Below are 22,428 nucleotides of genomic sequence, written 5' to 3'. Positions count from 1 at the left end.
GGTTTCGGATACAGGGATGGAAATCAGTGTTCAACGGAAGAGATGGGCACAAGGTTTTTAATATAATATTATATTAAATGAATAATATATAAAAAATACTCGCAGGCGAGGTCTGCTTGCTTCATACCAGCCGCATAACTTTCATACCAAGATAACTTAATAGCACGAAACAAATGAATAACATATAAAAAATAATAAAAATAATTATAACAAAATAGTATTATATTTTAAATGAAATATGTTCATAAAAAATAATTATAAAATAAATAATTTTACCATGGATAATTTTATTATAAATAATTGAGTTTTGAAAAATTAAATATAAATTTTAAAGGATAAAATAATAACATGAGATATATTAAAAAAATAAAATTGACAATAACACGTGTATACTAATGTAAAATGTTTAAAAAGTATAAATATTTAAACAATTACATTTTTTAACAGTTTGTTATATCTAAATAATTTTTAAGTAATGAAATATTTTATATAAGATGACATTTATAATTACATATGTATCTAAGCGGGTGAGTTTAAATAAGATTTTTTTCAATTAAATTTATTTTAAAAGTGATCTTTAATTCATTCCGTTTAGGATATGTGTATGTGTGAGAATAAGGGTGTAGTTAACAGATAGAGTGTCTTGGAAATGTTCTTTTATGTCCTCTCCAACAAAATTTGAACAGAGACATTTATCACTTTCATTCTTCTTTCATCGGTTCTTCTCCCTTACCCGTGAAGAAGCACCAAATCTCCTTCTTTTACTCAATGTAGATTTTCTTCCATACTTTCACTGAAAAAGAAAGCTAAAGCATGAGTTGGAGGTATCATTGCTTAGGGTAAACTTCTTTCCTCTTTTCTTCTATTCTTACATCTCTTCAAAGACCTGCATGCAAGTGTCTGGGTTTCAAAAGATTCGAAAAAATTGAGGTTTAGAAATTTTGTTTTGTTGGTGATTGATGTTTAGCGATTTGGTTTGGATTTATCTAGAAGCTGGTGAGGGTGTGTGCTTCACATATCCTTACCATTTTAGTATCGTGGGGTACAAGAAACTTAAGTTGCGGGAAACTAATTCAATTTGGAAGGTTGATTTGGTAACTCGATGCAACTCGATGCATGTTTGGTATTTTAAATAAAATTTTAGAAATATTGGATTGGTTTTCTGAAGGAAATTATATTATTTATAAAGCTAGAAGTAATTATCGTGATTTATAGATGTTGGGATCTTTGCATATGAATGATAGGGGAACCTTGTAGAGTTGGAATGGTAACTTATTGCGGTTGAAATTTCTTGGTGATTAACTTGTTGTACTGCATTGCCTTATGCTCGGTAAAATATATGGGTGCGAATGAAATTTTTAGCGAGTGAGGAGTGTATATATTGTTTTCGTAAGTTAAAGTGGGTTCTTTTTATTTGTTAAAATGACATGTTGCAAAAATTTAAAATTTGGGAAATTGAGATTGAATAGAAATTGAAGTGATCTTGGTTATGGTTGAAGATAAAAGTTTTCTTGCTTATTTGTTTTCTTGGTTTCTTTCTTACTTGCTTTTTTTTCTTTCTTTGCTGGCTTATTCACTTGTTTTGTCTTGATTTCTTGCTTTCTTTCTTTCTTTACTCCTTTCTTTCTTTCTTTACTCCTTTCTTTCTTTCTTGCTTTCTTAATTTTTTTATATATTTTCTGTAGCAGAATGTATGGGATGAGAAAATCAGTAATTTCTTTCTCTAAAGATGGACTTTGTCTTTGATGTGTGTTAGGAGTATGTCATGAAAGTGAAGTGGTCTATGGAGCAGAATAGCTGGCTTTGTACAGATTGTTCTATGTACTTTGCCTCTTGATTCAAGTTATCCTTGTTCTATGTACTAAAGTGATGACGGAATGTATACATGGTGTGTGTGAATCTGCGTATAGAATCTGTAGTTTTTCTCCTGCATTAACACTTTTAGTGCTCCTTTCTATTGAATTTATATCTACATATGGGTTGAGTTGTGTTGGATTAGGTTCGGTCGGGTTAGGTTGTGTTGCGTTGGGTTGGGTTTGGTGCAGTTTGGTTCAGTTGGGTGGGTTCGGTCGGGTTAGTTTGGGTTCGGTTGGGTTGGGTTGGGTTTGGTTGGGGTTTTTTGGTTTCGATGGGGATCGGGTCGGGTGAGTGGGTCAGTTCAAGTTTGTTGGTTGGGTTGGGTTAAGGTCGGATGGGTTCGGTTGGGTTGGGTTTTGTTGGGATGGTTTCGGTTGAGTTACGTTCGATTAGGTTAAGTTGGGTTGGGTTGGTCTGGGTTGGGTTAGGTTAGGTTGGGTTAGGTTGGGTTGGGTTCGATTCGGATCGATTGAGTTGGGATGTGTTGTGTTAGGTTGGGTTGGGTTGGGTTAGGTTGAGTTGGGTTTGGTTAGACTCGGTTGGGCTGAGTTTGGTTTGGTTAAATTTGGTTAGCTTCGGTTGGTTTGGGTATGGTTGGGTTGGGTTGGGTTCGGTTGGTTTTGGTTGGGTTCGACAGGGTAAGGTTGGGTCAGTTGGGTAAGGTTAGGTTGGGTTAGGTTGATTTGGGTTGGGTTGTGTTAGGTTGGGTTGGGTTTGGTTGGGTTGAGTTAGGTTAGGTTCAGTTGGGTTGAGTTCGGTTTGGTTGGGTTCGACAGGGTTTAGTTGGGTTCGGTTGGATGGGCTTAGGTGAGGTTGGGTTGGGGTGAGTTAAGTTAGGTAGGGTTGAGTTAAGTTAGGTTGGTTTGGCTTGGCTTGGGCTCAGTTGGGATTGGGTGGTCTTGGGTTAGGATGAGTTTAGTTGAGTTGGGTTGGGTTGAGTTCAGTCGGGTTGGGTTTGATTGGGTTGGGTTGAGTTGGCTGAGGCTGGGTTGGGGAGAATTAGGTTTGGTGGGTTAGGTTAGCTTGGCTTAGGTTGGGTTGGGTTGGGTGGGTTTAGGTTGGGTTGCATTGTGTTTGGTTAGGATGGGTTGGGCTGGGTTGGATTGGGTTAGGTTGGGTTGGGTTGGATTGGGTTAGGGTGAGTTAAGTTAGGTTGGGTTAGCTTGGGTGGGTTGGATGAGTTGGGTTGGCTTGGGTTCGGTTGGCTTGGGTTGGGTGGGGTTAGGATGGGTTGGGTTGGTTTGGGGTGGGTTAGGTTGAGTTGGGTTAAGTTGGGTTAGGTTGGGTTGGGTTGGATTGTGTTTGGATGGGATGGGTTGGGTTATGTTAGGTTGGGTTGAGTTGGCTTGGCTTAGTTTGGATGGGACAGGACCGGACCATTTATTAATTTCATTCTTCTTTCATCATTTCTCCTCTCATACCCGTGAAAAAGCACAAATGTCCTTCTTTTACCCAATTTATATTTTCTTCCATACTTTCAATGAAGAAGAGAGCTGAAGCATGAGTTGGAGGTATCATTGTTTAGGGTAAACTTCTTTCCTCTTTTCAAAGACCTGCATACAAGTGTCTAGGTTTCATAAGATTTGAAAGAATTGAAGTTTAGAAGTTTTGTTTTGGTGGTGATTGATGTTTAGCGATTTGGTTTGGATTTATCTAGAAGCTGGTGAGGGTGTGTGCTTCACATATCCTTACCATTTTAGTTCCGTGGGGTACAAGAAAATTAAGTTGCGGGAATTCAGTTTTGAAGGTTGATATGGAAACTCGATGAATGTTTGGTACTTGAAATAAAATTTTAGAAAATTATATGGGTGTGAATGAAATTTTAAGCGAGTGAGGAGTGTATGTAGAAAATTGTGTTGATAAGTTAAATTGGGTTTTTTTATTTGTTAAAATGATATGTGGCAAAAATTTAAAATTTAGGAAATTGAGATTGAATAGAAATTGAAGTTATGTTTTTGAAGTGATCTTGGTTATGGTTGAAGATGAAAGTTGGAAAAAAAACTTTCATCATTAGTTATGTTTCTTGTTTTCTTTCTCGCTTATTTACTTTCTTGGTTTCTTTCTTACTTGCTTGTTTGCTTTCTTTGCTTGCTTATTCACTCTTTTTTTTTTTCGATTTATTGCTTTCTTTCTTTCTTTACTCCTTCCTTTCTTTGTTGCTTTCTTAATTTCTTTTATATTTTCTGTAGTAGGATTATGGGATGAGAAAATCATTAATTTCTTTCTTCAAAGACGGACTTTTTCTTTGATGTGTGTTAGGAGTATTTCATGGAGCAGTTGATGTGTGTTAGGAGTATTTCATGGAGCAGAATAGCTGGCTTTGTACATATTGGATTCTTCAGAAACTTGCCCCTGGATTCAAGTTAACCTTGTTCTATGTACTAAAGTGATGATGGAATGTATACATGGTGTGTGTTAATCTGCGTATAGAATCTGTAAGTTTCTCCTGCATTAACACCTTTAGTGCTCCTTTGTATTGAGTTTATATGTACATACTATGAGGTATTTAGTCTACTGCCATTTTTTGTGACGACTATTTTTTCCCTTTTTTGGCAGGTCAATTATGGCAACTTCATGCATGGGCTGATGCAGAAGAATATCCAACTTAACAGAAAGGTTCTGTCAGAGTTATCTGTGCACGAACCCTGTAGCTTCAAAACTTTGGTAGATCTAGCACATTTCCAGGAAACAAGAATGTAGTGATTCCTCCAAGAAAGGTTGCCTTCTAGGGACGTGGCACTTTAGCAAACATTTAGTGGTAGTTTATGTTAGAACCCTTAGCAAATTTTAGCAAACAGTAAATTTATTTTAAAAGACATGCTTCTTTTGTAGTGCTAAGTTTCTACGGTTTTCATTACAAACATACACGTGTGATCATTCACTGCCCAAGACTATTACGAATCTCCTTGCTGAAAAGGAACCGTGAGACTTTTGAGTAGTAATCTTGTTTTAGTGCTTGGTGGGGTTAGTAGTTAACCCAAATCCAAATGGAAATAGAGGATCATAATTTTTATCACCAACATTCATTGGAAGTTGGTTAACTGTCTTGAACCATGTTCTTGCAAGCTTGCCGGTGAATCCATAATCACCAAATAGAAGATCAGCGACACCTTGGCCTTCAGTTCCTGGAAGCCATGCAGCCACAAGAGCGTCTATTTTTGATAGATAAGGCTGAATCACTACTGGACGACCAGTGATGAGAACTACCACGCATTGGATAGATTCACATACATTGGTAATGGTGCTTGGACCTGGCTCAGGTATAGTTAGATTCAAGCTATCACCAAATGTTTCTGCATAAGGGGGTTCCCCTACAATGACTATGGCATAAGAAAAGTTGTTGGACTTGACAAAGGTGGGATCGGGACTTTCCTTGAAGAAAACATTAGTAGCAGGATCGATTGTTTGTTTTACAGCATCAAGAATTGTTGTACCTGTTAGGAAAATGATAGTTTTTGTCAGATAAACCGTAACTATCCCACAATAAAAATACCATAATCAGACATCCAAGTTGCAGTGTGTATGAATGTTTTACGTCCTAATCCATGAAGGTTTTAAATGGTTCAGAGTTAATGTTTGGGGCAAATTACATTGACACCGGTGGTTTTTTGAAACTTCACACCATACTCTTACCTTTTTAACGACCAAAGTAACCCTTCTTGATTATTTGAAACAAATTAGATTGTATACCTAGGCCCTCTTACCCCAAAGATATATTACATTCTGTATCCTTGTAATAGGTTACTCTATGCATTGAAAAACAAGGTTATGCATATTTTTGAAGAAAAAAGAAATGAAGAGTTTATTTTGTCCTATACCAAAATTAACTACGGTGGCTTACCCACTGTGAGATTGTTGCCACCAACCCCCTGCCAGGTAATTGTCCATCCTCCACATTGGTAACCCAAATTATGAGCATGACTTCCTGCAACCAGTATATTTGCAGCTTTCTTGGGAAGGGGAAGTAGAGGTTTCTCAGCAGATTTACCATTCTTTAGCAACACAAGAGATTTCCTTACAGCTTCCCTTGCTAACTGTCTATGCTCCTGTTCAAGGCACACTAGTTCATAAAATAAAAACTCTTTTGAAAGATATTAAAAGTACATCCTTCTGAAAATATACCTCACTACCAAGTTGATTCACCAGGCTTAGATCAGCAAGTGGATTCTCAAACAGGCCCATGACAAATTTTACTCTTAAGATTCTTTCCACAGCATCATCAATCCTACTTTCAGGGATAATATCGTTCTTTACTTGATAATGCAGCACATCAATGAATTCGGTGAAATTAAAAGGAACCATGATCTGTAAAACAATGTAAATGTAGTAATAAGTGAAGAGTCGTGATACTAAATTTCAGTCACAAAAGTCATCAAATTTCTTTGTTTTGTTACCATATCGATTCCAGCACCAACACCAGCTTGAATAGAATATGAATAGTTAGAATGAGGAGGAGAAGTAATCCTGTCAATGCCAAGCCAATCCGATATGACAAAACCCTGATAAATGCCAAAAAGAGTACATCACAAACTGCATGTTTACTCATTAAATTTGATGGAAGATCTTATCTTATATATTTAAAAATAGACTTAATAGGTAAAAAAGAAAGTTGAAAAACCAAAACCGCATGTAATCTAAATTAAAAGAACCACTTCAATTGCTTTGTTAGAGAACTAATCAAAGAAGTTTTATTTGTTACCCTGAACTTCAGTTTGTTCTTGAGGTAATCAGTGACAAGAAAATGATTAGCATGCATCTTCTTCCCATTCCAGCTAGAGTAGGAGACCATTACTGTTGAAACCCCCTTGACAATGGAGTCATGATATGCAGGCATGTGAATGTTAAGCAATCCTCTATAATTGATCAAAGTATTATTCTCATTAATACCCCTGGATGTGCCACCATCTCCTACATAATGCTTAGCACAAGCCGCAACCTTGTTCCTGTGTCAAATTAATTAAAATGTTGAAACAATATTGAAGTTTAATAATGTAACACTTTTTGTATAAGCAAAACTCAATTTTACACAGAAATTTCGGAACCCAAAATCTCAAAGAAAATAGCATAAATACAAATGAATACAATGCAATACAATACTTTTGCATTAAAAGCAGAACAAAAGCTTAACAACAATAAATTATAAACAAGAGCTGAGGAGGAACTGAGTGATTATTACCATCCAACATATGTGCATGGAACTATGGAAGTATTTAAAAAGTTAAGGATGGCCAAATAATCTAATGGTTCACACTGAACTCAAGCTCCTGTTAAGAATCTTACTTTCCAGCAACATAGGGAACCCCCTTTCTGGAATTTCCACTGATGTCTCCTTGCAAACCAGGAATAATTTCAGTCATTGCTTGAACAATCTTAGGGTCCTCACTGTAACTTTCATAGCAACGCCCCCATCTAGGATCTCTGCACACCTATGGAAGAAAAAGGCTACCAACATATTAGGACATTTGATAAATGTTAAACTTTTACTTGATCTAAAAGGAACGGAATCATCAACATTACCGCAATGCATGGAGCAAAAACATACTGAATTCCAGTAGCTCTAACTTCAAGGGCAGTTGCATCTCCAATCTTCTTTATCAGCACTGGATCCCTGTTAGCATTATATAATTAGGTTAGCACTCAGTTAAGCAGAAAGGTAGTGCTAAAAGATAAAAATGAAATTATAACTCATTTTAAAGATCTAAAAGGTCTCAATAATAAAATCCTATAGTTCAATTTGGTTTGTCATTGAATGCAGGATAATATTTGAAGGGTCTAGTGAAAATGTCAACATGTTGAGATATCGTTTCAACTGCATAAGACACCATTAGCATCTGAAAACCAAGGTCTTCAAATTACAAAACAACAAAAAATTATCTTGTCACAAAAAAAAATGACCAATATTATTCATTAAGTATATACACACTTGCCTTGTAACTCCAAGCCCAACATTGTGAGGAAAAATGGTGGCCTTGTAGACATTATTGTGGCCATGAACTGCATCTATGCCATAAATCATAGGAATCCCAAGGCGTGTAGACAAAGATCCATTCTGAATCCCATTCACCATTTGGATCCAAGTCTCAGCAGATGCATTTGGTTTTGGAACACTGCCTCCCCCACTCAGCACACTCCCTGCCCATCAATCATCACATCACATCACATTTCCTTCTAATGTCACCTCCCTAATTGCAGACAAGATTATACCCTTTATATCAAAGAAATCGTACACTTGTATAAGGAAAAAAAAAAACATTACTAACTACAATGCATAGTATAGTAGCATATAAGGAACTGGTTTTTGGTCAGAGATTGGGTGAGAGCTCACCAATGAAGTACTTCTTCATCACTTCAGGAGTGGCAATACTTCGTTCAATCTGCACCATTTGACCTATCTTCTCCTCCAGGGTCATCCGCTGCAGTAAGTCCTTGATTCTAACATTCAGTGACTGTGTTGGGTCTTTGTACTTCAAGTATTCCGCTTGTGAGACAGAAACTAGGCAGCAAAATAGCAGAACAACAAAAAGGGGTGCTGAAATTGCCCCCATTTCAACGCTTGAAGTTGAACCTAAAGGTTACATATTTGAATGTAGTGAGATATTTTCACAATATATAGCCATAAGATGTGAATTCCATTATTTGACATGCATAGCAAGCAAGAGAAAAACAAGTAACTTTCAAAACACATGAAATGAGAGCATAGGTAAGACATTAGGAAAGGTTACCTCTACTCCAGGCACTGAAGGGAAGAAGTTGAATGCAGATAACGAAGTGGGTTTGAGACTGAGCTGTGTTAATGTGTACTGTGTACTTCTCTGATAAATTATCATGTGCTCACGATCATATAGTCACATAAATTTTATTTTTATTTTTTATGTTACTTAGCTAAATGTTAATTATTATCATAACTCTCAAATATATCATTCTTTCTATCCTAAAGTAGTAGTAGTTTTATTTTTCTGAACTTCTAAATTATCTTATATTCCTATTTTCAATAAAATATTAATTTTATTTCTCAAATAAATTATAACAATGTTTGTATTTTTTTAAAAAGAATTCATTAAGACAAATTATTTTAATAAAATTGTTTCAATAAAATACGCATATTTATTGTTATTCTTGAAAAACTTTAAACTACTATTAGTGTAGAATGAGAGTGCAGAGAAATTAACAGAAATTGTACTAAAGTAATAATCATGGAGCACTTAATAATTTTTTGAGACTAAAATTTTGTTTGGTTTAAGAGATGGAATAATTTTGTGTAACTAGAAGGTAAGATAATTTGATAGTCGAGAGGAAAAGTAATTTCGAAATTGATAAAAACCAATATTTATTTCAGTTTTTTCATTACTCTTCTTTTTATACTTCTCTTAATCCGAAACTTTTAATTTCTCTTTTATTTATTTATTTAATCTACTTTTACTTACCTTTTTATTTGCATATAATAGTTTTTCTGTCTTTAGAAGAGGCAAATGAGAGGTGATGTTGTGCAGAGCAGCTGTGAGTGATTGGTTGCAGTACAATTACAGGCTGTGTTTCTGATGTTTCGCCAATCATATAATATACCTTCCAATATTAACTACTCACGTACAACAGAAGGCACTGTTCTAAAATGGTATTTTCTTATGCTTAAATTATCTCTTCTGTTTCAAATAATATTTATTACTTAATTATTATTAATCTCATTTTATTTTTGCTTGCTTACATCCCAACTCTTTTATTCGTAACCATGTGCTAAAATATGAAACATAAAATGCAATAAACATATTATTTTAAAATTATCATAAAAACTCAAACAAAAATTATTATATTTATGAAATTAACTCCTTTCAATAAACAGAATTGATAGCATCGATGAATTTTGAATAGATGATAATTTAACTAATTTAATGTGTACCATCCGTTCAAAATAAGTTAAACAAAAATTAAATACATCTTTTGGATTAGTGTCTAAACTTTCTTAATGTTTAAAAATGAAAATTTCATTAACTAAACTTTAATACTACCATAACACGTAATTTATGTTTAAATAGTTAAAAATAAAACCAAACCATAAATCAAGGATGATTTCAATCTGAATCCTCAGATTTTAGAGATAAAAATTGGATAAAATGTTGTTTAAAGTATATGAATATCATGTAATATTTATATATTCATCTTTAGACATCTAATATAAACTAAAAGAAACACTATCTTTTACTAGCATTTGACACATTGCTTAGTATTCATATGCAGCATTTATATTCAAATTAATATGGATGAATCTCAACATGCAGAATTTGGTGATCTTATCGTAAATGTAATAAAAAGTTAGTTCTTACAAAATAACATATTGCAGAATAAAATTTTGTCGGCATATGTGTTCCTTTTAACAAACCGACCTTTTCTCAAATAAAATTACTTTTTTATAAATTTTAAAATTACCTTCGACATAAATTAGTTTTTATAAACTAAAACATGTTCATGTTGATAATAAAGCAAGATCAACACCAATTTAAGCACTTTATGGATAACTAAAGTACATTACCGTCCAGATATATCTTATTCTTGCTGCAAAAACTACCCTCATAAACTAGCCAGTGCTTCTTATTGTGAACATATGAAAAAATTGAAAGTTTTGCACTAGCATGATCATCATGTGAAATAAAATAATAAAAGCTCAACTTATTTTAATTCTTTACCAGAAGGACTGAAAATTGGATAGAAAAAATCATTCTGCTAACTAAGCTAGGACAGTGAACAGTATCATGTCCTTCCCATTTTCCATTTCAAGTATCTTTCAACATTGTCAAGTCCACATAGTGCTTTCACCACAGGCATGGTTGCAGGGACCTCCAACTGAAATATAGAATCTTCTTCTTGGTTGCTCCATGAAAGAAGTTGTTTCCTTGCTTCTTTCACTGCTGCTCTTGTGGCACAGTGAATTGAAGCTGCTAGAAGTAATGGTGGCTCCCCAGATGCTGCAGCAATAAATTTTTAATATTTTTCATTTTAGATTTTCAAACAAGAACAGCTGAAGCTTTCTCAATCTTATTAACATTCTAACACAAAAATAGGCTGCAGCATGCCTACAAGTTATAATCACATTTTCCCCCCCAAACTATTATGCAGAAGAAATTGAATTGATTGTTTCTGTTCCATTCACTTGCACCTCAGCTTTGATACCAAACCTCTTTTCTTTAATTCCTGTTCTAGAGAAGCATATTCAAGCTACTACACTAAATGACTAGTTACTATATCATGCATCACATATTCAAGCTACTACACTATTTGGCTAGTTAGTTACACCACAGCAAATATGTATGGTTAACAAATATTTTCTCACTTCAGACCAACATTTTGGAATTCACTGCTAGAATAAACCTATAATGAATCAATGGAAGAGGATTTACAGAAGTTCCTGTTTCATGACAAGTGATGTGCATTCATGAGGACAATAAACAAATAACAACAATGCACAGAAAGATTTTTTGTGACTTGGTCACACCTTTTGAAGAGAGCACTCGATGCTGGTGGTGACCACTGTTGAGGATTTGAACATTAAACTGTAATGGTATAGTGTCTATTGTAGGGATTTTGTAGTTCCAAGTGCCGTCTTGCAACACCAAACCATCAAGATTTGTTTCGTATTGTTCAAGCATGAAATACCCCAATCCCTGGACAAAAGCTCCTTCAATCTGCAGGATGTGATTATATAATCAGGAGGAATTGCAAATACATAGTTGAATAACTGAACAGTATTTGTAACTTGATAGAGATCATAAACATTCAAAGACCTCCAACTAAATTCTTAAGCTTTTTGGTTTAGTAGGTTCTTAAGAGATATTTTTAGCTAAAGGAACCAAAGCCTCTTAGTTCTTAACAAGATATCAGAAAGTTATCAGGAGTTGATTCTTGTGTTTTGCACTTCTAAAAATCAATGTAATTTTTTAGTAAGGAATAGTGTGCAAGTTCTTAGTCTCCCCTTGACTCCCCTAGGGCCTCAAACTATTGTATTGTGTTATTCCTTGATTAAGAGTTGAGTTTGCATGACAAATATGTAGTCAGTTTACCTGTCCTAAATCCACAGCAGGGTTGAGACTCTGTCCACAATCATAAATAATATCTGTTTGCAAAAATCTGGTTTCACCATTCAGAAGATCTATTTCCACCTGAGAAATAATTTGCATGATTTAAAATATCAGTACAGGATAAGTTGTCTCAATTACTTCTATAACATGGCTTTTGTGAAAATATGACATCAGTGCTTACATTCAAAAGTAACTATCAATGAACTTGAAAAAATATCAATTTGATTTGAAATGTGCACAAAAAGACAAATGAAAAACCAACCTACCTCACTTATTGCAGCACCATAATTAAGGTAGCTCATGGAGCTCATGCTGGGTACATAAAATGAAGATGCTGATAAGTTCACAGCTTGCATGTATGCCTGCATTTCAATAAATTCTCAGCAACGTGGCAATTAATATTTATGCTTATGGACTAGGAAAATAAGAAGAAATTCTCTACACCCAATTCCATTTGCACAGTTTACTCCCCTAATATTTTCTTAATTGAAAGGAGTTAATTATGATCCCATAAATTGTGAGAACACTAGGTACCTACAAGACCTTAATGGGAAATCCTTGAAGCTATACATCTTATGCACAATTACAAATACCAATATACATTCATCGATGTAAATTAAGAAAAAAAAAACATGTTTCTAAACCCCACAACAAAGAGTAGTTAAATTCAATCATAAATAATCTGTGAATGTGGATCATAAAGAGAGAAACAGTTAAGATGATCAGAAAGAGAATTCCTTGAGAGGAAAACTTATGAATGTTATAGTAGCTACCTGAAGAATAAGGGTCTCCCAGTTGATAGAGCCCATTTCCTTCTGCAGGTTTTCCTTAAGAGGCTTTAGCCTCTCCACCAAGATATTACAGCTAAGCCTAACTGCTTCGCAGCTTGACTCTGATGTAGTGCTCCCAGCAGTGAATCCTCCTTGAATCAAGCTCACAGTATCAGATTGTATAACCCGTATTTTGTCCAAGAGACCTCCAATTCCATCACATTGAATAGCCCCAAGAGCATATGCAGCCATCTGTTTCACCTTCGTCCAGAGACCCTGACCCACTTCAATTCCTCCAACTTCAACAACAACAGACCCGTCTGAAAAAATACTTACTTTTCCAGGAGTTGGTCTTTGCATCAATTGAATCACAACTGGTACTCGAGAGATTCCCCTTTTCTTCCAGGTGTTAATCCTGTTAAACTCTTGCACCATTTTGGTTCTCTGGTCATAGTTTGCAGAAACAGCTAACTCATTCCATATTATAGGCAAGGTATACTCATTAGGTTCACCATGAGAGTACTCATAGAATGACTGAAGACTATTGTATGTGTGAAGATTAATGCTTCTGACGGAGTCTACATCCTTTGAAAGTGTAGCTGCTACATTTTCTATAATAGCTTCAGCAATAAATGATCCCTGCACTTCCCCAGGGCCCCTCATAGCAGATCTGCTGGGATGGTTTGTTCTGCATACCTTTATATCACAAGCTAGCGTACCCCAATCGTACTTTTTTAGTGCAGAAACTACATTATGTGGCATTATTGCACTTATATCTACGTATATCCCTGCATTGACCAGAATTTGAAGTTTGAGTGCCGTAATCTTACCATCATTCCTAAACCCAACACTGTATGTTATCTTCATAGGATGCCTTCCTCCAGCCATTATCATATCTGTCTTTCGATTTAGATATATCCTTACTGGGCGCTGTAATTTATGTGCAGCTAGTGCACATGATGTGGCAACCTGCAAGATCCACTTGTTAGTACTATACACGCATGCAGACATATAAAGTTTTGCATGTAAGAGAGACTTTGAGAAAATTAGTAAGGAGGTGGGGTAGCTACTATCACAAAATAAGAGGGAAACAGTTGTACGTTACTTCAAAATTTTGTAATATTGAGAACGTGGACCTCAGGCTCAGTTGAAGGAGATTTCCCTAGGTAAGGATACTATACTTCCTATTTGGTAATAAAGATTTCATTGCATACTTTGTTCTTTCTTGGTTTCCTTTGATAGTTAGGGATAACTTTAGGGGAAGTAGCTATAATTCCTAACAACCAAGCAGTATTTGGACATGAAATTTCCATAGGCCATGGATTCAAATTTGAAAAACAACCTCTCTGCTTGCAAGGGTAAGGCTGCATACACCTACCGTCCACAGACTCCACTAAGTGGAGATCCCATGCACAAATAAGCCTTTAGTCTTTGGTAGTGAATTTGCCCAAATAATGTGTGTAGATATAAATGATAGTCATATGATGGAATCCTTGTGTGTCTTAAACACAACAAAAGAACATATTATGTCTATTATGTACATTGCCCATTTAGTAAAATACATTTAACACTCCCCCTCCCCCTTAAGTTAGTGTATATAAATCATACGTACTAAGCTTGTTACAAATATAACCGATTCTAGGACCCCACATTGATTTGGTGAAGACATTTGTTAATTAATCATTGGAGTTAATAAATTGAGTAGTAAGGTCTTCATATAAATCTTTTCATGGATGACATGACAATATATCCCAATATGTTTGATCATCTCATGGAATAGTAGATTTGAGAAAATATAAAGGGAAACTTAGTTATCTCAAATGAGAGACATTTGTGTAACTTTCCTGAATCTTAGTTCTGTAGGTAACTATTTGAGATTTTTGCACTGGGATCTATAGGTGTGCCAAAGGGCTTGGAATTCATTAATTCAGTCTCCTCTAAAATATCCAATGTGTACTTCCTCTAAGATATTTAGGTTTGTCAAGGTCTTTTGTCTAAAAGTAATGGCAAAGGTGTTGCATTATTTGTAAAATGTCTTGGTGATTCCTAAATGTAAGAACAATGTCATTGACATACACTACCAATGAGACTTAAGTCCAACCACATAAGGAAGTGACACAACTCTCAACCCAAAACTTTAAGGCAATGAGTTAACGGGTCTTCAACTTTACATGGTACTCCACTTTCTCATTTCTTCTAAATGTGGGACTTAGACTCACACTTGGATTCCTAACAGGTGTAACCATTGTTTAACCCAAAGATATGAGTATAACCTTTAGCGACTAAATAAGCTTTGAGTCAATCAGTAGTGCCACCAAAATCAACTTTGACTATAAAGATCCATCGACAACTAACAACCAACTTCTCAATGAAGGAGATCTTTTTCATCAATGAAGACTATTGTTAAATTGAGCCAATCAACATAATCTTATTCCTTAAGCTAAAGTTATCATAATCATTGTCATCTAACTTGTCAATGGAGAGTGGAACAATGAAACAATTAGTAAAGAGAGAGGATTGAGACCAAACACCAGTAGAAGAAGCTATATCACATGGAGGAGAGTGAAAAAAGCATCCCCAAAATGGATGAGATAAGTAAAACTAGCTTCAATCACGAAATCAAGACCAAATTAGAAAAATTGGAAAAAGGGACATATAGGATGGCAATGAGAATGGCTGACAAAGTGGTTAGATGCGATGTCACACACGACAACTAATGTCAAAGGGCAAGAGAAGTGCATGTGTTTCAAGACACGGGAGAGCACGTGTTAGCTTTGACTGTTGTGATTTTATTAAACAACGATCACCCAAAAAATGTGATTTTGGGCTGCCTAGGCAATGTGACCGAAAATGGCTGGAAAAAAATGGACAAAAGCGAGGATGCCCATAATTAATAAGAAAAGTTTGGCACCAAAGGACATTGGGAACACCAAAAGGTAATGGATTCTGTTGGGCTCTAAATACCATGTAGAGATCAAGGATAAAGAGTCATATAATAGAATCCTTGTATGTCTTCAGCACAGTAAAGCAACATATTATATATATTATGTTCATTGCATTACGTAGAGAAGGGCCTAGGCCAGTGAGGACTAGTCTCAAGATTTATTCAAAGAAATTCTTCTAGAGGATCTTTTCACCTAATTTTTTATACCTTTTTTTTACCTGTTTCGTTTGCTTATCTGAACTTTTTATTTTTACCATTCCTCCCACTTAACATTATTTTCTATCCAAGAAACTATAAAATAGCTTTAGGAATCCAATTTCTATTGTATTATATTCAAAATATACATTTCAATAGCAAATGGCTGCTTTGATAAAAAATTAAATAAACATTGTCAAAGACATCATAAGGACATCTCCAGATTGCTGAATATTATGCATAAATAAAAGCAGTGGAATGACTATAGAGACTTTCTTTTTCTTTTCTTTCATATTATTAGTGTATTCCCCGAAAAACAGGAGATTTGAAAGTTCATGTCAAGACTCTACAAAATTTATTAGTTAGTCAATGAAAAAAACGATAGACATAAAATAAAAAATTATATTTTCAAAAAATTATAAATACTTACAGGCATGGCTTTTATGGACTTTCCCCCGAAACCACCCCCAACCCTTCTTGTAATTACACGAACATTACTTTCTGGAATGCCTAGGCATCTTGCTATAATAGAATGCGTACTCTCGGGGCATTGGTTTGAAGAGTAAACCGTAATGCAATTGTCTTCATCTGGAACAGCAAGTGCAGTTTGTGGCTCCATATAAAAATAGTATTGAGACCCAAGTTTCATCTGTATTCCACATATTTTATTCAGCATAACCATTGAAACAATAATTAATCAGGAGCAAACTTCCACATTGCAGAGGAACAAAGGAGCACAAAGGCACGAAATGAGAGGAAGAGGGGAAACAGAGGAGAGAAATAAATAACTTCCAATGTACCTCAGCAGAAAGAATCTTTTGATCTGCTTCAGCCATTCCTTTTGATATATCACCTACTTCTTTTGGATAGACAACAGAAGGAACTTCGAAAAAGCTAGATCTTTCAAAAGCATCTTCAACTGATAGAATAGGCGGCTCAAGATTTTCAGTATCATAATCAACAATAGCTGAGTTTGCAGCCATATCTGCAACTTTCTGAGTATCTGCAACCTAGAGAAGCCATTCCATGACTAAATTGGTAGTATTATCATATCAAGCTCCAAAGAAATGAAAAATAAGCTCATAAATTGTTGGATCACAATAGGGATTAAAAACTCACCACAAAGGCAAGGCGTTCACCAACACATCTGGCTTCTTCCTCTGCAAATAGAGGTTCAATCCCAAATACAGTCTTAGATCCAATGTTTTCCCCACCATTGGGAATGTCTTTACTTGAAATGACATCCCTTACTCTATCCAGTTGCAACTCAGGGTTGAGTTTTATACTCCTTACCCTTGCTAAAGGTTTAGCACTATAAATATATGCTCCATGTAAGCAATTTGGTGGTGATGGAATGTCATCCACGAACACAGCCTCACCTATATTTGATTATTCACAAGTATGTACTTGTTACGGAACATAAATTTAAATAACTAACATGAAAGCCATAATTCACAGGCATCGAACAGAATAAAACAAGACACATACAAACTAGCCTGTGACTATGAAAGTGAACTTTTGAGCATAGTTAAAAGGAAACCAGAGACTTCAAGATGCAAAAGTATGGATGCAGAAATTCATCAGAATCAAAAGCATTTGGAGCAAGTTTATATGACCTGGGAATTGGAACTTTTAGCATTGTTATCTCCACAACACTTATAAGGTAACCGGAGACTATAAGATGCAAAATATGGATACACATTTCATCAGAACCAAGACCATGGAGAACAGTTTTCTTTTAACATAGTGTTTTTGAGAGTCTTATCCATTTATAGGACCTATAGAGGCTCAGACGTATACAAACTAACAATCATAAGCAGAGAGGTTGTTTCCAAGACATAAAATTTCATCACCAAGGTCACAAGCTTACAATCTTATGATAGCACTAAGGACCATTTTCTAGCAAATGGAATTTAATAGAAAAAGGCACCAACTTTGTCGTGTAAATATTCTAGTTTACTGCCCTGAAACGTGGATAGAAATGCAAAGAAAAGACAGCAGTCTGAGAATCAACTTAAAACTTAATGATACAAAACACACCTGAAGCCTGTAGTGCAGCTCCAGACTTTACGATTGGCTCACCAACAGGAAGATGCTCACAGCCTGCTTCAAGGACTTGTTTACCAGATGTTAGTAAAGTTGGAACTTTGTCATGAGGTATCTGCTTCTGACTGACTTTTAATTCAAAATCCTGAGCAAACGGATGATTATTATTTCCATTCAAATAACCATTGCTTATTCTTTCAGGACTGTCAATAAGAGGGTTAAAGAACTGAAAAATAAAACCAGCAGCTAAACTTGAACGATAAGCTGTTATTGCGTTATCATCTTGAGATGCAATAGTGGCTTTAATCAAGTCGACAGCATCGTACAGAACGCTAGTACTTAAAAGTTTTCCAGATAGAAGTTCCTCGACTTTATTCCCTCTGATGGCATGTTTACTGCCGTAAACACCAAAAGACAACCTACAAGTATCTATCAGAGTTCCCCCAGAATCCTTGCATGGAGACACCTTAACCATGAAAGCGGCATTTAAGTAGGGAAGGGCATTACCAAGGGGCCTTGGAGAAGCCCGGTATGTTTCAAAGAGGAATCTACTTCTTGGTTCTGAGGATTCACTTTGATTGAGTTCCAAACTAGGAATTTTAATGCTTAAAAGCACACTTTCCAAACCTAACGCTGGTCTTTCCAGAAATTCTTCCAGTGTCAGCCACTCAAATTGTGTGCCAGTCATAATGTGAACCATTGCATCAACAGCAAGAAGTATTACAGTAATATCCGAGGGAAAATTATTCCTTTGTGCCATGACTAAATTTCCACCAACACTGGCTGTGTTCCTAATAAATCCTGAGGCAACTTTGCTCATATGATCAGCAATCTTTTCAAGTATCATTACATAATCTGGGAGAAAGTCACCTCTGATATCTTCCCTCAGTACTTCAATAGCTTTAGATATTGTCACTGCTGCTCCAATTTCAATCCCTGTTCGGTCCTTTCTGATCTTTGAAAGCTCAGAAATTCCCCTTAGATCAATGTACAAATCATAGTCTTCTTTATCTTTGTAATATCCCATACCTGTATTACTAACTACAGTTTTTATCCGTGTTCCATTGGAATTGTTTGATTTTAATAGACTCTGAAGCTCGGTTAGACTAATAGGTCGGTGCCAACTGTGCTTCCCAGAAGCCAAGAACACATCTTGCTTGATTTCCTTCAAAAACGTAGGAAATCTACTACTCAGTTGATTACGATCATATCGAGGCAACCTACTAACCTTTAAGTCCCTGTTATCTCCCTTTTTCCAAAACGAGTTAAACCCCAAATCCTCCATGTCAACATCAGCTGCAAAGCTTTTGCAGACATCAGAAATTGGTCTGTACCCAGTGCAGCGACAAAGATTCCCTGCAATAGCCTTCTCAGCTTCACTAACAGTTACTTTTGAGAACCCATCTGGTGGCTCTGCACGATCGGTCTTTTCAGCATTGACAAGAGTTCCAAAGAGGGAAACACACATTCCAGGTGTACAAAAGCCACATTGAGTGGCATGGAATCCTGCAAATCTTTCATGAATTGGGTGGAATCCTTCTTTAGAATTTCCAATTCCTTCACTGGTTGTTATTGAACAACCATGTATGCTGCAAAGTAGTGTGAGACAAGAGCTTGCTGTAAAATCCTCAACTTGTTCAAGCACAGGAACGTATCTTGAAATTAAAACTACACAAGCACCACATCCCCCTGAAACCAACCATTTCAAAACATCAAGTACCAGATTGAAAAAAGAATTAGGACTACTTAAAGCCAACACCTTCTCCTTCTTCATCTGCATGAGTAGACCACTAGAAAAATAAGACGAAACATTGAAATCACAGTTGTCAAAAATTAATCTTACAGAGAAAAAAAAGAGGAAAATATAAATTCCTTCAGTAAATACCAAGCTTACAGAAATTGAAAGGCAAAAATAAAAAATAAAAAAGATCGGAAATTCAAATACACCCATGGAGGGGAACAACGCTAAAAACTAATTCAGCAATGAAACAAACAAATCAATAAACTCCATGAGCTCCGAAAGATATAAAAATGGTTGAACACAGAGAAAGACAGGCATGCATGTACCTTCCCCACAGCCAAGCTTGGCACTCTTGAAACGAGTGTGAGTACGCAAGAATTCGAGTAAAGTGGTTGACGGGTGAACATGGGTGAGCTCAAACCTCTCACCATTAACACCAAAAACCAAACTTGTTGGAGTCTTCTGCAGTTGCATAATTTCAGCTGCTAGTGTTTCAGTTTTCAGTAACAGAACAGAAGAAAAGCTTAAACTATTACAGTGTCTGCGTCTGTAGTGAGAGTAAACATTCCGAGGTGATCAACCTTTCTTTATAACAGTCAACTGTTGAGAGTGACGTAACAACATTGGGTACGGGTATGATGCCCTTTTGTTCTTCTTTTTCATTATCTTTTACTAAAATAAATTTTAAATATCTATTAAAATTTAAGTATTTTTCGTTCGTTATCCATTAATTTTTTATTTTTATCTAAAATTGATTTTGTATATAGCTTATTATACAAATGTTTTCAACTAATTCAAACAAGAAAAATGTAATAAAACGTAAGTATATTAAAGTGGGTATTGGATCACTAATATTAAAACTATTAAATAATAATCCATTTTGAAAAATAAAAACAATTAGTCACTATATAATTGATTAATTTAAATATTATTTTATAAATTAAAAATTATTAGTATTTAAAATAATTTTGTAAGTAGAAACTTATAATAGATTGTTGAATTAAAATCTAAATTAATTTTTAACATTAACTATTAAAGTTTAAGCTATAAAAAAATAGTATTTACATTGGTTTTTAATTTAAAATTAGACACTAATTTAAAATAAATAATAGTAATTAGTTAAAATTTTGATAACCTTGGTTGGTAATGTAAAGGATCAAACTTTGATAGATAATGTTAAGAACTAATTTAAAATTTATTTCACAAACCAAAATTATATATTTTTTATTCAAAATAAAAACTATTTTAAATATTAATAACTTTTATTTTATAAAATAATCCAATTTAGTCAATAAAATAACAATTTTATCGTATTGTAAACTCACTACCCAACCTATATAGGAATGTATTAAATTCAATTTAATGCAATCATAAATATTAAATTTAATTTAATGTAATCATAAATATTAAATTTAATTTAATGAAATCATAAATAAATCTCAACTTAACCTTCTTAAACTGAATTGAGTCATTAAATAACTTGATTTAATGAATTTTATTAATAATTTAAATATGTATTTGATTCTTAATACGTATATTTATTAAAGAAAAAAAATAATATTAATATATAAACAAAATTGTTACTCTATAACGTAAAAAAAGTTGGAATAATTGTAAAATTAATTATATTTTCATCATCTTTATTACTAGCAGAATTTAAATACAACTAACAAAATTAAAATATCTTCATTAAGAATATTCTTTTTATAATAAAAATAAAATATGTCAAATATTTATTCTATATTTATCAACTTTTTACAGTGATTATACCTATGAGTGTATTTTAGTATAAATAAGTTTTAATGTTTCCATAACTAATTTAACCTTATTAATAAATTATATTAATAAAATTAATTATGTGCATTAGTTAAAAAACTATAATAAGGTTTTATTATGCATGTTCATTTATTATAATTAAGACTTTTAATAAATAAAATAAATATAATAAATTTACTTCAATATTTTTTGTTTTATTCTTAGTTCACTTAGTTATTGTATATCTATCATTCAATTGCCTCTATTGGTGATATGGATGTTTTATAGTTTCATTTTTTTTCTTAAGTTTTATCCAATGTAATATTTTAACCTTTTCACATTCCTTTAATATGTTTCTTAATGATTTTTTTTTCTACGCCATTTGTTTTTCCATTGTTAGAGTTACTCAATTAGACCTTGTAACAATAGGAAATAAATTATTGCCTTTATGTTATTACATGTAAGAGAAAATTATATACATTTTATTTTAATCTTTTAACTCTTATTATTAGATAATATGATAATATTTCAATATAATTTAAGTAGATATAAAGGAATTTTTTTATAATATTTTATAAAAAAAAATTATTTCATTAGATTTTCTCTTATATAGAAATTGTTTCTATTGTCTATATAATTGTCTATTTTAAAGCATTTAGAAGGTGGTAGCAAGTAAAATTAGGTTGAATAAACTCAAGTGTTCTATTTTGATAGGAAAATATTTTTTTAATAATTTTTTCTTGACAACTATTTTTACCCCTTTTTTATAACTTTTTTACAATCGCTTGTGAATACGGAATAAAATACAAACACATAATCTATTATTAAAAAATTGTTAAAAAAATTGTTAACATTTATAAAAAAGATATAAATGCATAATTAAGTTTACAATACCAAAACAAGTTTTACTTTTTCACTTTTATTTAAAAAAAAAAACATCTCTATCCTTATTTATATATTTAATGATTTTGTCTTTCAATATTAACTAATTATTTTTTATTAAAATTAGAAATCATAAAAACTAATATGATATAATCAAATATTTAATATAAA

At 33.8% G+C, this 22,428-nt stretch overlaps 2 protein-coding genes and 1 long non-coding RNA gene across 10 annotated transcripts; 1 reads left to right on the top strand and 2 right to left on the bottom strand.

Moving 5' to 3' along the window:
* Positions 1–636: 636 nt before the first annotated feature.
* LOC108336372 (uncharacterized) lies at positions 637–4,773 on the top strand. 6 transcript variants are annotated; one of them, XR_008250593.1, is made up of 3 exons: positions 637–839; positions 4,047–4,292; positions 4,414–4,773. It is a non-coding gene; the product is annotated as an uncharacterized LOC108336372 (long non-coding RNA). The 6 variants fall into 6 exon arrangements; XR_008250595.1 differs by having other exon boundaries at positions 639–839; positions 4,090–4,292; XR_008250596.1 differs by having other exon boundaries at positions 641–824; positions 4,117–4,292.
* LOC108336370 (uncharacterized) lies at positions 4,643–8,684 on the bottom strand. Its single transcript, XM_017572801.2, has 10 exons — positions 8,580–8,684; positions 8,183–8,422; positions 7,785–7,989; positions 7,375–7,465; positions 7,138–7,283; positions 6,557–6,800; positions 6,252–6,356; positions 5,980–6,162; positions 5,699–5,903; positions 4,643–5,291 (listed from the first exon to the last, which is right to left on the bottom strand). Exons 2-10 carry the CDS (start codon positions 8,400–8,402, stop codon positions 4,807–4,809), a joined length of 1,884 nt encoding a protein of 627 aa, XP_017428290.1. The 5' UTR covers positions 8,403–8,422; positions 8,580–8,684; the 3' UTR covers positions 4,643–4,806.
* Positions 8,685–10,337: 1,653 nt separating this feature from the next.
* LOC108338111 (abscisic-aldehyde oxidase) lies at positions 10,338–20,215 on the bottom strand. 3 transcript variants are annotated; one of them, XM_017574820.1, is made up of 10 exons: positions 19,947–20,215; positions 17,874–19,653; positions 16,953–17,212; positions 16,634–16,843; positions 16,264–16,482; positions 12,698–13,663; positions 12,191–12,286; positions 11,907–12,005; positions 11,342–11,531; positions 10,338–10,814 (listed from the first exon to the last, which is right to left on the bottom strand). In XM_017574820.1, the coding sequence occupies exons 1-10, from the start codon at positions 20,049–20,051 to the stop codon at positions 10,600–10,602; spliced, it is 4,140 nt and encodes a 1,379-aa protein (XP_017430309.1). In that variant the 5' UTR covers positions 20,052–20,215; the 3' UTR covers positions 10,338–10,599. The 3 variants fall into 3 exon arrangements, with proteins under 3 accessions (XP_017430309.1, XP_017430310.1, XP_052736446.1); XM_017574821.1 differs by having other exon boundaries at positions 17,874–19,568; XM_052880486.1 differs by having other exon boundaries at positions 17,874–19,669; positions 19,947–20,052.
* Between the last annotated feature and the right edge of the window lie 2,213 nt (positions 20,216–22,428).

Source organism: Vigna angularis, chromosome 7 (assembly GCF_016808095.1).
Source record: "Vigna angularis cultivar LongXiaoDou No.4 chromosome 7, ASM1680809v1, whole genome shotgun sequence".
In the NCBI taxonomy this organism is placed as follows: domain Eukaryota; kingdom Viridiplantae; phylum Streptophyta; class Magnoliopsida; order Fabales; family Fabaceae; genus Vigna; species Vigna angularis.
The sequence above is the reverse complement of the archived record's forward strand: the minus strand, read 5'-3'. Positions and strand labels throughout refer to the sequence as shown.